This window comes from Lissotriton helveticus, chromosome 3_1, assembly GCF_964261635.1.
Source record: "Lissotriton helveticus chromosome 3_1, aLisHel1.1, whole genome shotgun sequence".
In the NCBI taxonomy this organism is placed as follows: Eukaryota; Metazoa; Chordata; class Amphibia; order Caudata; family Salamandridae; genus Lissotriton; species Lissotriton helveticus.
Genome location: NC_136061.1, coordinates 2,123,178,638 through 2,123,196,698, shown reverse-complemented (window position 1 = coordinate 2,123,196,698; position 18,061 = coordinate 2,123,178,638). Strand labels below are relative to the sequence as shown.

The window sequence follows — 18,061 nt, the reverse complement described above, 5'->3', positions numbered from 1 at the left end:
GGAGGGCCTAACAGCAGATCATCGTTCGTTCGTTTTTGTCTCGAGGATAAATCAGGGTAGAGCATGGGGGGCGTTCTAACCGGGCACTGGCTTGATGTTTCCATTTCTAGTTTCTGTTTGGCTTTCTCTCTTTCCTTTATCTCTCCTTCCAGTTTCTGAGCAGCTAGGTGGGCTGCTTTTCGCAGCTCTTTTTCCAACCTACTCTCAATTTTCCTTTTACGTTGTTCAGTTTCTTTGCGCCACATGCCGAAACTATCAAGCATAGTGGGCGTTGTCTTATTTTTACCTAGGGCTGTTTCTAGCGCGTTTATTTTGTCATCATCGAAGGATCCTATCAGTGGCCACTGACTTTCTCCATTCTTTTTCGTATATTTATGCCACAGTTTGTTATAGGCTATAGCGATCAATCCATGCTTCATGAACATGTCCTTATTAGGGGTGCCTTCCGGTGGAGCCGGATGGTTCATCTCTAATAAGCGGTCCGGGCTAAACAGGCTACCGATCAGTGGGGAGAAGACAGACATGACGGCTCGCAACGAGGGACAAAAAGTCAGCACTGCCTATCTTATCACTGCGTGCAAAGACTGGACAGAATATTTCTATTCTACGTTGTTTGCAGGCAGCGAATACCTCATGAACCAATATAAAAATAAAAAAACAATTCAGTGGGGAGAATAGGTAGGCTCGCAAAGGTCTGCGTTACCTACCCTTTCACTATCTGTAAAAAGGGGGGGGGAGAGGGGCTCTTTCCTGTTTTCAGACAGAGAATCTCCAGGAAACAGTCTGCGAACAATAGTTCAGTTTCAGGTAATTAATCAGTGGGGGAGAAAGATAGACACAACAGTTGCATTACCTATCCTCCACTGTTTGCAAAGGGAGAGCCTGTTGTTTCTCCGTTTGCAGAGGATCTCCAAATAAATTAACGAAGAGTAATACTAGTATTTTCTAGACAATTCAAATAACCATTTCGCAATTCGTCGTGTTTACACGACCTTACCCGGACCGCATGGACAGTTTCTTGTCTTCCGAATCCAGCGCCCGATCGTCCTCTTTTCCTCGTATTCCTCGCGGCACTCCTGATGGTTCCCAGTCAGGACCGTAGATCACTCGAGAGAGGTCTGTTCGGAACCAGTGAAGTTCGGATGATCGGCTGTCAGACGAGGGTCTATCGGACAGGCGCGCTCCCGATCGTTGCAGTCGTTCACTCTGTCGTCAGGACCTCTCCCACTGGATCCACGAGTCACTGATGGGCCCCACGTTTGGGACGCCAATTGTAAAAGGTCAGGCTACCAACCAGATTAAAAGATCCTTAAGTATTGCCCGGCGGTGTCGCCTCTTATACCCACAAGATATTAACCAATGAAGAGGCAGGCGCTGGAGACTGGAAGGCAGGAAACAAGGGTTTTTATTCTCTCCGGAGGAGAACACATCAGTTCGGACAGCAAGTATCGTCACGAGGTGCTCTAACCGCATCTCAGAGGCCTGGCCTCTTATACACAGTTAAATGAATTTTATTGCAGGTAACACAGTCTTGTAATGCTTTGAAGTATGAAAGGACATCCTCTGAATCTCCCCTACAGGCCCGTTCCCACACACATTTACAGTTGAAGTCCCCACCCCGGTCACAACAGGTGATGATTATCGCGCAGCTGGACATTCCGCCGATTCACGGAATGTGGGGGTTTGATCGGATCTCTTAGGGTGGGGGCTTTGATCGACTCGGGGGTCCTTTGATGAGGGAAGCTTTCTACTGTATGGGGAGGGGCAATAAACAATATCGGCAGAGCTAGGTGTCGGCCTGGGAAAGAGGAAGACAAACGGGCACACAGGAAAGGGGTTTGTATCAAAGGGCCCGGGACCATGAAAGGAATGAAGGGAGGCGTCGCGCTGGGAACAGGATGGGGTTCTGAGGCAGAGTCGCGCTGAAGAGGGGTTTATGACTCAGGGCATGTGAGAGCGGGAGGGGTTGTCAGCGTGCGGGGGAATGCTTGCGAGGTTGAGAGAGAGAGAGAGAGACGCGCTGGCTATCAGCGAGGGGCAAGGAGGCCATGGTGCTCAAAATGGCTGCCGCTTACGTGCACGAATGGGTTCAAGGAGAGCAAGATGGCACCGATAATGTTGACGTTTGCAGCTTAACTTTTAACACATTCAAGAATTATTCCCTGACATGAAACTTACATCACTCTCCGTCATCAGTTACCTGTAGGAAGGGAATAGCCCATCTTTCCATACGACAGTACCTGGCTAAAAAGAAAGGTTAGCTCTATCATGGAAACAGTACTCAGATGCATTTATTAAGAACTGGGGTCCCTTTATTAAACAATAAAAATAAACATTGCATTATAAAGTCATAGTTACACCTAGCAATCTAAGCATAGCCTGAAAAGTAAAGGAAAGAGTTAATATATTTGTGCACTATAATAGCAGGACAGACTTCACCTTATAATTACGTAGTCCGGTTCTGGCTGTCATCTGGGTCCCTCTCTCATCTGTGCCTCGGCTCATCTCAGACTCTGCTCTGCACCCACGGATACACGTCTGCACCGCTATACTCCTTCGCCTCCGTCACCGCTCCAAAGCACTGGAACCCTTCTCTGGTCTTCGTCACTGTCTCTCAGCTCTGCACCGATCAATCTGCACTGACTTCTCCTCTCCCACGAACTGTCTTCACTTCCAAGCTTCAATCTAATGATATAGTTTCCACTACTCTGAGAACCATCCGTTCAACTAACTTCTTCACTCTGATTATTCCAATTCTGGCTACAAACTAACTCCAACTGCTCCAACAGACCAATTCATGATGTAGCTTCGGTCTCTTCAAAGGATCATCTGCCCTTTCTCTCCCAAGGATCGTCTGCCCTTTCTCTCCCAAGGAGCGTCTGCCGCCTCTACCTCTCTGCATTTCGATAATATATAGAGCTCTTCGTTCGTGGAAATTTCCAGACAGTAACCTGCCGCCCACCAGACTCCTGTACCAGGCCCCGGGTTCTCGACGCTCCCACAGTGGCCACCTGTTGTTGCGTCTTAAACCCGAGCTCCGTTTACATTCCTCCGATAAGGGCCAGCTCTGACCGGTTCTTCTCCAGCGAACAACAGCTCATAACTAAAATATTACTCTTGACCTACAAGCGCCTCGGGCAGCCGAGGCAGAAAGGAAAATGAAGTCTGTCTCGTTTGGGCCTTGCAGGCCCGAAAAAGATGAAAGAGACGCACAGCTCTGTCAAAGTACATAGGTAAGCCCTACGAATAGGTAATATTAAGTCAGAAATAGAGAATCTACCTCCTAATGTAAACCTTCCGGCCCGAAGACGATGAAAAGGGCACAGAATTATGTCAAAGTCAATGGGCAAACTCTAAGAATAGGCTAAGAATAGGAATCTATCCACTATACTAAGATGGTAGTAGACCACAGTCACCACCACTCAGAAAATAGAACAAATTATCCGGTCACTACAGATGATGATATGGGGTTTGTCCTATTTGGCTAAAATATTTTCTAAAAGTTTCACAAAGCAAACACAAAGAGATGATGGACGGAGCGCTGAAATTTTTCAGACACTCACCCCAGTCACAGATCTGGGTTGAATCTATCATCGTTCTTTAGCACACTTCGCCACTTCAGTTCAGACACAGCTATAGGCAAATCAGTCTTGACACTGTCCCTTATGGGAACAGTCCAGTCCGAACTGCCAAGCCATGTCTTCCCTGGACCGGAAACAAGCATCCTGGGACTGGTTTTGGGCTAACAGCCCTCATCAGTCAGACTAGTTTCACAAAACCTTATAGTGAAAACTCTTGAATTCATTTATCACTATTGCAAGGCCTACCTCTCCCATAGGATAACAATGGGTTCCATATTACATTCAGTAAGCGGTAGCTTTCAATTGGGAGCAGGCAGGCAATTCGAGTTTGGTGTCTATAGAATTGTAATTAAAATACCTCTTTAATGGTAAAGTTGGATTTTAATCACACCGTTCAGAAAATGCCACTTTTAGAAAGTTGTCATTTTCTTGTCCTAGCATTTGGTGCCTGCAGCCTGATCCTGAGTCACTTGACCAGGTGTAGCTGGCAGTTGGTCTTAGTGTATTGTTCCTAGACAGTGAGACAAATGGGAGATAGGTGTGCACAGGCTGGGCTAAACTAAGTTGATGAGGGCAAGGCACTGTCACCTACCACACTTGCACATCACAAAGGCTCTGCCTGATCCGATGGCTTGGTTGGTTTAACTGGGGAGTTATATCAGGCCTACTCTGTGGCACTGTTAAATAAGCTGCTGGAGATTTTAAAAGAAGCTAAGGAAAGAGGTTGCTCCTGGACAGTAAATGGGAAACAGTATCTGGGGAAGGGCGCTAAAAACTTTACATCTTACACAGACTGCTCTTGATGTTCTTGGTGGACACCAAGATCCTCATGACTGCCATAGCGAAAAAGATATTGGGAGTCCTTACAGAGCGGAGGTATTTAGACCAGCCAGACCACTCATGTTTTGTCCCAAAACTATGCATATTTTGAAACAAGCGGCGTATGTGATTTCCCACTTAGAAAACATCAAAGGGTGGTTCGCAGTAGTATAAATAGATAGGAATCCATGTTGCAAGTCCTAGAAAAGTATAATTTGAGCCAAAAGCATCATCAGCTGGATCTGACTGTTGTATACTAGATGCCAAGAATGAGTTCAAACTTGGAAGATACCATCCAATAAGTGGATCTTGGAACGAGGCACTCAACAAGACAGCCTTTCATTACAGTTAACTCTGAAAGCAGAGCCATTGCCATATATAGTTCCATGCTTGGAGGTCACGCCGGGGAATACAAATAATGACCAGTATGTACTGTAACATTTGGTGTCTCACTACACAGACGAAATGAGGTGCACAGATGAAATTCCTCAACTCCCGAGTATAGTTGAAGAATATGGTTCTATACTGGGACTACATACACAAATGATCAGATCTTTCCTCTGGTTTTCTCCAATTTGGGTCTTGTGCGAGCATGAATGTGGGGCGAGAGCTGGAAGAGGGGTATGGCTTGATAGACTTTGATCTAAGTTGCCCCTCAATGTCCTGAGGATGGTTACACCAATACATGTGTTTGTACTCCTGAGGTGCCTGTATGTCCTCCAGAACATGTGCTGCTTGCCACCATGTAAGGTATTCCAGGACCCGTATAGCCTACTAATATTGGGGATAGCCTGCCCTAGGGTGAAGTGAAACACCTTGAAACTACCATACGAACAAGTAGGGTTGGACATACCAGACATGAAACATTATTATTTAGCAGTCCTGCAGTATTAACTCCCAGGGTGGATGGCAGAAATCCCAGGTAGAGACAGTAGACCCTTTGAGGGGTGTCTTGAGAAAAATAAACTTGAATACCTTTGCAGGACAGAATGCTGGATACAAAACGGACATCCCACGTATTTATTTATTTTAAAAGTTTTATAGAGCGCGAACATGACCACGGAGGGTATCAGAGCGCTTTACAGTTTATTCATACAGAAAGGGTACAAGCAAACAGAAACATAGTCTAATAGAGTCCGAAATTCTTGTGAACCAGGCCGCTGGGCTACAAGTCCACGGCAGAATCCCCATGTCAAATGGAGTCACCAGACTGAAGCAGAAATTTCTTCATCAGGACCCCTTTGACTTCTTTTTGGAAGAGGACAGTGGAAGGGTTCACCCGGATTTCAGGGGGAAGGGAGTTCCAGATCCTCGGAGCCATCCCTGAGAAGGCTCGATTGTAGGTCTTCTTTTTCTTGAATGTTTGTGGTTTGAGCAATAGAGTGCTGGCACTTCTGGAGGCTCTCAAACCACATGAGAGCTTCAGTTTCTGAATTGAAGTGGATAGCTTTGTGTGCCATGCATGATTTTTAGCTGTATCCGAGATTCATATGGAAGCCAATTCAAGGCCCTTCAGTCGGTTATGAGCATAGCAGCAGAATTGAGGGCAACCCTAAGAGGAGCCGTCATCACTCTGGGCAAGCCACAAAGCGTTGTGCTACCAAAGTCCAGCTTTGAAATCACTAATGCTTGCACTGCAACCTTTAGGTCAGGAGCAGGGCGATAGGGTTGGATTTTCCTTAGGATGCTGAGTTGGAAGTTCGCTCCTTTGGTGAGGGTACTGATGTGCTTCTGCCTGTTCAAACTTTTGTCTAACACAATACCCAGAAAGGTTGCCAAATCAAAGCTGATTCGTACCATTGTTCCATGACCGGAGATTGCTTGCGGGTGAGATTAGGAGAAATTCCATTTTGGGAGAATTTAGCTTCAGGTGGTTAGGTGTCAGCCAGCTTTGTGTTTCAAGGAGGACTGAGTTGAGGGGCTGAATGTCCTCGGGGGAGACGATCTTCAGGTATAGTTGGGTATCATCCGCATACATGTGGTAGTGAATGCTGGATGCTTTCTGAATTTCTGTCAATGGCTCCATGAACAGGTTAAAGATCAAGGGAGAAAGCGCTGAGCTCTGGGGAACCCCCAGAGTAACGAGCGAAGGATGGGACAGGGATTGGTTCACCTAGAAGCTTTGGGATCTGTTATGGAGGAATGAAGAGAACCAGTTTAGAACAGGCCCAGACAACCCCATCCTGTGTTCTAGAAGGTAAATAAGGTTATCGTGTTTAACAGTATCAAATGCTGACGAAAGGTCATGAAGGATCAGTAGGCACGACTCATTATGGTCCAACATTCTAAGCGCATCATCGGCAATGTGCGTTAGCGCAGACTCTGTACTATGGCCCGGGCAGAAACCAGATTGGCATTGGTCCAGGAGTTGGAAATGGTCGATGTGATTACAGAGTTGGGCGAGCACACATTTCTCCAGGAGCTTTGCCCAGGTGGGGATGTTAGAGATTGGGCGAAAGTTGTGAAGGTCAGTGGGATCAGCAGATGGTTTCTTTAGAATCAGGGTAATTTGACCCAATTTAAGGCAATCCGGAATAGCATCTTGCCGTAGTGATGCGTTGATGATCGTAGTCCAAAGAGTTAGTAAGGAGGTTCTGACTTCTGAGAAAATGTTCGATAGCAGGGGGTCATTGTAGTCATTGGAGGGTTTCAGAGTCTACAGTATTTCGCGAATACTGCATTCATCCACAGTTTGGAAAAGACTCCAGGGTTGGTTGTTTTTGGGGAGGTGGGCCTGCGCAGGGACTGTGGTATCAAACCCTGGGGTAAGGAGGGTGTTCAGTGGACTTATCGACAGGTGATCAAGGGCAGAGCGTAATTCAGTTTCAATCTTAGTGGTCTTATCAGTGAAGAAATCAGCAAATTCTTCGAAGTTCGGCAGTGACCCTTGACCCAGTGACGAGAGATTAGGATGAGTGTTAGCTTGGGACTTGATGAGCTTAAACAGTTTTTTGGACGGTTTTATGCTTGCTCTAGCTGATTTCTAAAAAAGGTGGCCTTCGAGCATCTGATGCATGTATTGTATATATGCTTCTTAGGGATCTCAGATGATAGAGATGTTCATGGGAGGGATAGGATCGCCACAACCTTTCTACAAGCCTTAAATTTCTTCTTTTGGAACTAAGGCTATCATTGAACCACAGTTTGGAGATTTTAGAAGATATTCTTTTAAGCTCTAGAGGTGCAACTGAGTCTAGAACATTGAGCACTGAGTGGTTGTAGTGGGCCGTAAGGTTGTAGACGTCCAATATCTTTGCAACTGTTTAGGGTTATTAGGTTGGGCTCTGCTTGCTCTCATTGACTCCAGGATGAGGAAGGTGATGCAATAGTGGTCTGACCAGTCACATGCTAGTATTGGAGTTGGTCTTTCTAATGACAAGATCTGAGGTAGCTCCTTTGATATGAGTAGGGCTGTCACAGATTTGGATTAGGTTGAGGTCAAGTAGGAAAAATTTAAGGCTATTGACCACCACATCATTCCCATCATTCCAGTGGAGGTTGACATCTCCCAAGAAGACCTTAGGGCCATGGAAATCTGCATTGGCTGAGATAATGTCCATGATCTGTTCTGGGAAGGAAAGGTTGTCGGGGGTTGGTAGAACGTGTGAAGTTTGCAAGACCGATTGTTGCTACCAGTCACTTCAATGCGTAGGTATTCACAAGACGGCAGGAGGTCGGATTGAAGTACTTTCACTGTTAGATTGCAACGGTGCAAACATGCAATGCTGCCACTTTGTCCACTTGCACTGTCTAACCTAATTATATTGTAGTTGGGAAGCACTAAAATGTCCAGCATGGGAGCAGCTGAGTCATTTAGCCAGGTTTCAGTCAGCATTACGAGGTCAAGGTCCTGGGTAAAGATGAGGTCGGCAATGTCCGCAGCATGTTTAACTGCTGATCTACAATTTAGGAGCACGCATTTGAGACTTATGTTGGTGTCTGTTGGTGCAGGTAGTGTGGTGGTGACTCTCTTGAGGTTGTTCTCATTTAATGCTCTGGTGTTTGGCGTGGGTTCCCTGAAGGGATCCATGGGGATGGATTCAATTTGTTGGAGGTTTGTTGTGGTGTAGGGATGTGCCGGATCGTATGAGAGTAGGAGAGAATGAATATCCATATCTGACATGGAGTCTCAACATCTGGAGGGGCGAGATGGGTTGTTAGGGTGTAGTCTGGAGGCCCAACCATGGGGTGTGTGGGTGATGTAGGATGGTGACCGCAGAATAGAGGGGGGAAAGGGGATCCAGGTACACCAGTTAGAAGGGGCAAGCGCATATGGTGATTGTTCATAGTGGAAAAACTTCATCTGGTGTTGGCTGATAGTTCCTTGGTAATATGTAGTAGGCTATGAACCTCTGCCTTAAGTTGTTGTAGGCAGAGTGATATCTCGTTCAGTCTGCCTTCCACTGGAGTGAGGGAATGGGATTGGGGGGCTGGGATCAGAGGACCTTGTAGAGATATAGATCTAGGAGAGAAAGGGGATAAGGGGCAGGTGGTGGATGTATGTGCCCAGCGGGAAGGGATTCTGGAAAATGGTGTAGCGTGCTCGTAGTGATGGGTAGGATAGGGGAAGAGGGGACTGACGGATGGAGGCCTCTGTAGGCCATTGGGAGCAGGTCGGGATTGCGGGTTGAGCAGGGGGAAGGGATCCAGGGGAGGATCGGGGAAGTGCTGTGAACAGTGGAGCTAGGGGAGTTAGAGCTGTCTAGCAGTGAGGGGGGAGAGCAGGAAGACTAGAATGATGACTGAGCTGACGCAGCTCTTTCAAAACGAGCAAAGAGGGGGAGTTGTTATTGTGAGTAAAGGAAGCTGGAAGGGGGAACTTCGGAGCAGATGTAGGGTCAGGGGCTATTGGTGGAGAGGTATGGGATAGGCTTTGCAGAGATTGTGGGACCGCCGGGGGGCTGGCCCTTCCGCAGGGGGTGAATTTGAGGTGAGCCTTGGTATTCATGATGGTGGGGAAAAATGTAATTCCTGGATATGGGATTGGTTGTCAAAGAGGGTTATTAAGTAATGCCTTGCTTAAGTGGCACCCTAATGGGGCCTATATACGTTTAAGAGACTGTATAGGGAGGCTAAAGCAGTCATATGGATAGACCAAGGATGTAAACGCATAGGACTTATATATGACTGCAAGGAACCCCACACGTTTGATAATGCTAGCGGATAAACAGAAGCCATAAGAGGGCAGTTCCTGCTATATGCATGACTATCTATAATGGCCCCTGATGTTAAGGAGCGATTCCTAACTTGACCTTCATAAACAGGCATGGTAGTTGAACTGCTGCTGCTGACACAGGAAGGGAGACCAATATCAGTCCTGTACAGGGTATTGTGAAGGGGGGAAGCCAATAGGTGAATTTTCAGTCAGGGACAAAAGAGTAATGGACACTGATATTCATCTATAAGATGACCAATGGTCTAAGGTGATAAAATATAAAAGGGAAGTATTTAGCATCACCAGATGCAGATGTATACAATTTAAATCTTTCAAAAAACCCTACCTTATGTCTACAGTACTACATAAAGTATATCCTACAACACCAGATAAATACCCCAGTTGCCAAATGGATACAGGGACCTGTTGAGTAGTGGAGACATACTGAGACAAAGTGTTGACAACATTATGTAAAGCACTGCATAACCAGGTCCACCTGAATGTTAACTATGGCATTATAGGAAAAATATGTTTTCCTCTTGTTTTCCAGCCAGATTACAGTGAGTTGCTCATAGACAGAAGCAGAAATATATATTTATTATAAACTATGTAATTAGAAAAGTAACCAGGTGGGTGTAACACCAATTTATAGATGTTCCATTTAGGTGATGCTGGATTTTAGAACTTTTTTTTATGAATACCTTCGAAAGATTCCCCTAAAACCAATGCAGAAATGCAGCCCTACACCAGAGATTATGGCCTTGATTTTAAGCGGCCAAGTGTCTGGACTGATATTTATTGGATTTGACAAAATCCAACTCTGCTGGGTTGGAATATATTTGGCCCAAAATATAACTCAAAACTAGGAGTATGTCCCCAATAAGAGAAGTAACATGCAGATTTTGGTGTTTAGCACACCAACATCTGCATTTCCCGATAATTATCGGAAACCTTTTACCTAATGAATTTCATCAGGTTTGACCTGCCGAAAATTATCAGGGAAAAATTGTAGGACTGCGGGGTTACCTGCCAAATTCCTAAGTGTGATATATAGCGATTAACCAGGTCCCTCGTAGTGAGGGCACAAGTAAGAGCAAATGTTGAAGAATATCGAAATATAGTCTTTTATTAACAACTACTGATATATTTTGTATATAACCCAACAAGACCGTTCTGAGTTGTGCTTTCTTTTTCAGGAAATGCTGAAGCTGTCCATTATTGACATGATTTTTACTGTGGCAAGCATTTTGTTGATTGATTTTTTCCGAGGTCTTTTTGTCCGTTACTTGAGCGACTGCTGGTGCTGGGATTTGGAGAGCAAATTTGTAAGTAGTGTTTTTATTTTAAAATGTAGTTAAAATCAAAATACAGTATCCACAAGTGTGTATCCAATCTATTACCTCAGCTAGATCTCCTGAATGTAATCTCCATTTAACTGATTGCAAGTAGGCAGGTTCTGTGTGATACCAACAGAAACCTGAACCAATTCTATAGGAAGGGAAATCAGAAAGTAATGTTGGTTGGTAAAACGAGCAAAATGCATATCACCAGATGTTGATTGAGTGCAATGTGCAAACGTATGCTTCAGACTTCGAGGAAGATCTCAGAGGTAGATCAAGGAAGGATATATTCCACTAAGGGGCTTATCACAAATTCGGCGGTCTCAAGACAACGGAACCGCTGGTGGCGGTCAGACCACCATAACCTACAGAGTTCAACCGCCTGAATACGAGTCTGGCGGTAGGACAACCACCAGCCCACCACAACATCGCCAACACCGCCAGGATCCTGGTGGGGTGTAGAGTGGGGAGGAATGAAGGGGGTGTCGAGCCTAGAACTGACATCCATATTACAATTGCCTTTCCACAAGCCTTTTCATGGTGGTGAAATCGCCATGAAAAAGATGGCGAAAAAGCCAGGAGGGGGCCCCAAAAAGGGCCCCCTGACATTTTAGCTTGGTGGCCAGTGCATGGGGGCACACATTGTGCCCCCCTTTGCAATTGCACCTTAGTTCGTGCAATGTGTGCCATGCATGGTGCAGGACACAAGTTGCACAAGCATGCAGACAGCGCTGCACAACAGCGACATTTACTGCGGCTTCACTTAATGGCAGAGCCATGCTGCCACAGTGGGACCAACAACCTCAAACCGCCAGCCCTGTGGCCCACTCGTAATGCGGCAGTCTAAAGATCACCCGTATTGTGGTGTTGCGGCGTATGCGGTTTCGGTGGACCTACGGTCGAACCGCGGAAGCTGTAATAAGGCCCTTAATATATATATACATTTCTTTATTCGGTTTGTCATTTTAAAACCATAAAAGCAACAATATAAAATTTACAGCATAAGATAATTCACACAGAGGGATATTTAGAGATTCCTTCGATGCCTAATAATACATTTTAAAAAGTTCAGTGTGTGATAACAGGTGCGCTCTGAGTCTAACATCTGTAAAAGAATCATAGCCGGACGGCATTGTCTAAGACCCCATGTTTTCAGTAAGGGGAATAGCCAGATTTTCCTGTGGGGGAGATAGTATTTACAAAACAGTAACGTGTGCATACATGATTGTGCGGAAGTCTCATCACAAGGGCATAAGGTCAGTTTTGATTCCCAGGTGTTCGTGTGCGGGAAAGCGACTAGTCTGTGAAACAGATTAAGTCTTAGTCTGGTTAAGAGCATCCTTTCGTATGAGTTAATTTCCAGTGCAAGATAGGGCTGAATTTGTGGCGATAACTGTACCATGTTAGCATGTTGTACTGATTGTTTATTCGAAAGCAGGGTAATTCTGAGTGTCTCTAGGTGGCTCATTGCTTTCTGTTTCAGTTCCTTCTTACTTATTTCAGACAAAGATGATGGAGTGAAATAATATCTTTCTAAGCCCATATCCGTAAGGAATCGTTTTACATAGGTGAGCCAGGCTATTTTATGCGCGTTATCCAAGGCCATTGAGTCCTCTAAAATGGCCTTGGTCAACATGTTCTTATCGGATGACCATATGCGCCTCCAAAGTAGCAGTGGCTGGACTTTGATTAGGTCCTCTATATAAGGGATTCCCAGTTCCATATGACATGCATATGTAGATGAACACTTGGGGGCAGATAAGAGAAATCTGATGAATGAGTTCTCAGCTATTTGAAGAGATGCAGCGTTAACATGTCCCCAGACGCCAGCCCCGTATAGGGCAGTGGCTAGGCATTTTGCAGTGTAAATTTGTAGCATCTCCACTGGTGATCTCCTTCCCAGTCTTTGTGAGAAACTAATCAAGGCAGTATTAGCTCTCCTGAAGAGGTGTCTCCTCGACTCGATGGCTGCTTTCCAATTTAGTTTCTCGTCGATCATTATGCCCAGATAAGGGTACTGTGGGGTTCTCTCGAGGTTTTGGTTATTAAGAGTGATGTTCTTTATTCGCTTTCTCCCTCCACCAGCTACCATTACGAACGTTTTTTTTACATTTATGTGCAGGTCTAATGTTCCCATGAAGTCAGCATATTTGTTAAGGGACTTTTGAAGTTCTATAGGGGTGCGAGCCAAAATTACCGCGTCATCCGCGTAGAGCAGTGCTGGGATCATACGTTGTTTTAGTCTTGGGAGATCCTGCCCCCCTTTCAGCATCTTCTCTTCCAGCCCGTTTGTGTACAAGGAGAAGAGGAAGGGGGCAAGGACACACCCCTGCCTGACTCCTCGCTCTACCATGAATGATGGGGTAAGCTCGCCCTTTATCCCGTAACGCACCCTTGCAGAAGCGTCGGTATATAATTCCCTTAAGAAGTCCAATAATGGGGGATCCACCCCCATATTTCGGAGAGGAGTCCATAGCTTTGAGTGAGATACGCAGTCGAAGGCAGAGGACAAGTCTACGTACACCATATACATTGTCCCCTGCTTTGCGTGGATGTACTTAGATACGATTAGGCTTAAATTAAGGGCCTGTTCTGCAGTTCCAAATCCTTCTCTGAAGCCGAATTGAAGGTCGGATAAAATCTTTCTGTCATCAGCCCATTGTTGGAGTTGTTCCAGAATTACTCTTCCAACTACTTTTCCAACAGAATCTAGTAGAGAGATCGGCCGATAACACTTGGCATCTTGGCGGTCCCCTTTTTTGAAAATAGGGACCATGATGGAGTTGGACCAAGACTCCATTAAGCCCAATCTCGCTGTTGCAGTACATACCCTAGTGAGTATAGGGGCCCAGAGGTCTGGATGTTGTTTAAAAAGATCAACAGGGACCCCGTCTGGACCTGGGGCTTTGCCCCCTTTGCTTAGATTCAATGCTTGCAGTACCTCGAGAATATCAAACTGGATGTTTATTGGAAAGTCGACAGGAGGATGAGAGTAAGTGGATTCTTCACTTAGTGTTGATTGTTTGAATATATGGGAGAAATGATTCGTCCATGTTTCCTCTTCTATCGCTACGTCGATTTGAGGTATGCTAGATTCAGAGAGAAAAGGGGTTTTCACAATCCGCCAAAAAGACTCACTATTCTTTGTGAGTGAGCTTTTGTGTAGATCGTTCCACAAGGACTGTTTCAGCTCCTGTTTTCTTTGTTTCCTGACCTTTTTGTACTGGAGTCTTAGGTGTTTAATCAATTGTATGTCTCTTTTGGTTGCCTGAGCGCCTCTTTTAACTTGGTTAACGCGGCGGTGCATTCATGATTGAACCAGCCTGGAGTTGTTGGATTGTTTGATTTATTTTCCCTGGTCAGCATTTGTTTGGTTTTGTCTAGAATAATCTTGAAGTTTTCGAGGACGGTGTTATCGTCAGACTCCAAATCTAGGCATTTTATTATGTTAGGATATAGCGTCTGTATTATATTACTGCTTAGTTGGATTGGGTCTATTTTACCCCATTTCACCGTGAAACCATTTGGTCTGCCCACTTCTAGCTGATTTTGCGAAAGAGTGTGTGCAATTATGGTTGTCTGTGTTGGGTGATCTAAGAGGACCAAATCCACTCTAAGCGCTGAGTGGTCGCTTAAATCATTTGCCAGTAAGGTGAAATCTGTGATTAGCTGTCTCAGCCCATCCGTTGAAAGGACATAGTCAACAGTGGTATTATGACCCCTCCCTAGGTATGTGGGGTAGAAAGTATTATCATCCGGATTTTGTTTATTTACTATTGACAGTTCCAGGTCTGTTAGAACGTTGTTCATCGCTTCTCCTTTTCCATCATGGGTGAAATGAGCAAGGGGATTATCTTGTTCGTCCACTATCCCACAGTTATGATTATTCAAACATGGGCAGGGATGAATGTTGAAGTCTCCTCCCCATAGTAGGTGGACGGTAGCCTTTTTACTGTATAGTTCTGTAGCTCTAGCGATTTTTTCCTGGATTGTCTGAAGAATTTTAATAAAATTATCCTCTTCTAAATTATTATAGAAGTTTACTAGGATGACAATAGCGTCTTTGCCAACTGAGATAATAATTAGTTGGAAATTTGGCATGTTTTCGATTTTGAGCAGTTTCAAGCTGGGGATTGTGTTCGCTATATAAGTGATCAGACCTCCCTTAGGCCTACCTACAGTGCTAGGGAGAGCTGGGGAAAAAAGGGTTTTATAACCTGCGACATGTAGCTCTTTTGTTGCCCATGTTTCCTGGAGGCAAATTATTTTGCCATCCTCGAGAAATTGGGCTGCTGAGCCATCGTCTATTTTTGGGCGAAGTCCCGCTACATTCCAGAAAATGACAGGGAGTGACCGTGACTTGTTTTCCTGTCCTGTAGTCGTTTTCCTTTCCGGGGCCTGTGATACAATAATTGGCTCATCATTGATGGAATTTGGTGATGGTCAATCGACCATCTCCAAACTGCTGTAGCGGTTCATTGTTGGAAAACCCAGCCAGTTTTCCCAATATGGTGCTTCTCCGTACCTGGGTTTGAAATGCCGCTGTGGTGGGGCACCCCATTGTTCCCAATCTCTTCTTCTGTTACGGGGTCCCATTACCTGCCATGGACCGTCCTGTTGGTGGTAATTTGAGTCGACCGACCACCAGGAGGGATCTTGGCCGTTCTGCTGAGGGGGTATTTTGGGTCTAACGTTAGTAAAATCCCAGGGCTGTGGAACCGGTTTACGCCACAAATTATCTTGTTCGTTGAGATGACTATTGTAGTGCTTTTTAGGATAAAAAAGGAGAGACTCTTTGTGTCTATTCCCCCATTTGGGCTATGTTGTTCCCAGGAACATATATAGTCAACAACTTTGGGGTCCTCGAAAGTGATTACAATGCAATCACCATGTATTACTTTTTTCGTATGTCCCACCCAAGGGGTCCTACTGACTGTGGCTATCCTAGTTGTCCAATTTGGGGGAGAGGGACGGTTTGTATTCAGCCAATATTGAACCTTATTCTTTAGGGACCAATTAGGCTCTGTCATCTCCCCTGCTAGTTCTGGTACACCCGTCATAACCACCACAAATGGCGATGCTTCAGGTGGTAGATGCATATAGGATCTGCCCTCGGAGGCTCCTCTCGAGGTACCTTTATTTGTCGTAGGATTTGATTTATTCTGAGGAATATTTGTAACAGCTGGTGTTTTAGGGGCTGGAGTGGTAATTTTTGTTGTTTTTATGTCAGAGGATTATGGTAGTATGTTGAGGTTAGGAGTTGATATATTTTTTGCCGGGAGCGATTTGCCCGCTACAGGATCTTTTGGGGCTGATTGTGGTTTTGTTACAGGACAAGTTTGCATAACTTTTTTGCTTTGCAGGGAAGGAGCAAGTTGGTTATTTGTTCCTTTTTGTTGGGATTCTCTAGTTAGGTTAGATTGCAAAGATTTGGTAATAATTAGCAATTGGGTTTCAATATTTATTAGTCTCGTTTCAAGTGGTTGAAATAAAGACTTTAGCGCTGAGGCAATTTTGTTTACCATAGCAGGCGAACATGATTCAGTACTGTGGGAAATGATGTCGGGTGAACCTATAACAGAGGTATTTATGTTGGTATTAGGTGAAGAATGAGGTGCTGGTGCCCGTTGGTCGATAGGATCTACTATTCTTAGCGGTGAACAAGTCAGGTTTGGGGGGGTAATTAACTCGGTTGCCTCGGATATTTCGATTCCGTTAGCTAAGTCAGGTTTTCCCTTTTCTTTCCTTTTCTTGACAGCCCCCTCCCTCCTCCCTCTTGCTTGTCTGACTTCTTCTGGCGTTTGCTCGCATGGGAGTTCAGGTGTTTTTTCTAAATCTGAGTTGGTAGATGAGAGGGAGAAGTGAGAGGCTGAGAGATCTACGTTGTTTGGGAGACTGCGCCTCTTATTGCCTTGTTGTGAATCGGCTAGGGCGTTTTCCAACTCTGGGGTTCTTGCCATGGCCAGTGGTCCCATAGAGGATCGCCTCGCAATCTTGAGCTCTGTCGATACTCTTCCCTCTATCAGGCTAATACTTTGGTCAATGAAAGTATTAGCCTTGGTCAAAAAATCATCCATTGGGCCTAGAAGCTGTTCTCCGATCCCTCCCTTTTTTAATTTCTTCTGTTTATTACTCCTGGTATTCATTTGTAGACAGATGGATTTCGTTGAAAAGCCAGGGAATAATATGAGGATAAGTGAATGATGAGGCTTAAGGGGGGTCTCCTCACGGGCTCGAACGGCCTCAAACGGCCCGCTCTTTGCCCGGTCTTCGCCCCGGTGGCGTCCCGCACGCGTCCCGCTGTGCGGTCGCTGATCTTACTAGTATACTCTTTGGCGGAGAGGAGGTGTGGCACTGGGAGGGGGCGCGGCTCACACGGGAAGAGGACCAGCTGTTGTTAGGGAATGCTGGTCCTCGCAGTCCCGGAGCGGCGCCTCGCACCTCCGCTGCGGCCAAACAGATGATCCTTTCCACTCGAGGACGCGGTAAACAGACTTAAGACAAAGTTCTGGGCTACTCCTGTAGCGAAGGGTAGAGTTTCAGATTCAGAACACTCTCTAAGGACGAGCGGCTCCCGCGAAGCGGGGGCCGCGAGAGGTTTTCTTCGCGCTGGTGGGGGTGTGGCACTGGGAGGGGGCGCGGCTCACACGGGAAGAGGACCAGCTGTTGTTGGGGAATGCTGGTCCTCGCAGTCCCGGAGCGGCGCCTCGCACCTCCGCTGCGGCCAAACAGATGATCCTTTCCACTCGAGGACGCGGTAAACAGACTTAAGACAAAGTTCTGGGCTACTCCTGTAGCGAAGGGTAGAGTTTCAGATTCAGAACACTCTCTAAGGACGAGCGGCTCCCGCGAAGCGGGGGCCGCGAGAGGTTTTCTTCGCGCTGGTAGGGGTGTGGCACTGGGAGGGGGCGCGGCTCACACGGGAAGAGGACCAGCTGTTGTTGGGGAATGCTGGTCCTCGCAGTCCCGGAGCGGCGCCTCGCACCTCCGCTGCGGCCAAACAGATGATCCTTTCCACTCGAGGACGCGGTAAACAGACTTAAGACAAAGTTCTGGGCTACTCCTGTAGCGAAGGGTAGAGTTTCAGATTCAGAACACTCTCTAAGGACGAGCGGCTCCCGCGAAGCGGGGGCCGCGAGAGGTTTTCTTCGCGCTGGTGGGGGTGT

General features: G+C 46.0%; 1 protein-coding gene across 1 annotated transcript in view; it reads left to right on the top strand.

The window, feature by feature from the left end:
* TMC3 (transmembrane channel like 3) overlaps positions 1–18,061 on the top strand; it is a 650,080-nt gene that overhangs the window by 504,674 nt on the left and 127,345 nt on the right. Inside the window, exon 14 of the mRNA XM_078684118.1 lies at positions 10,752–10,880. Within this exon, the coding sequence (XP_078540244.1) occupies positions 10,752–10,880 (129 nt within the window). The remainder of the gene's footprint in view (positions 1–10,751; positions 10,881–18,061) is intronic.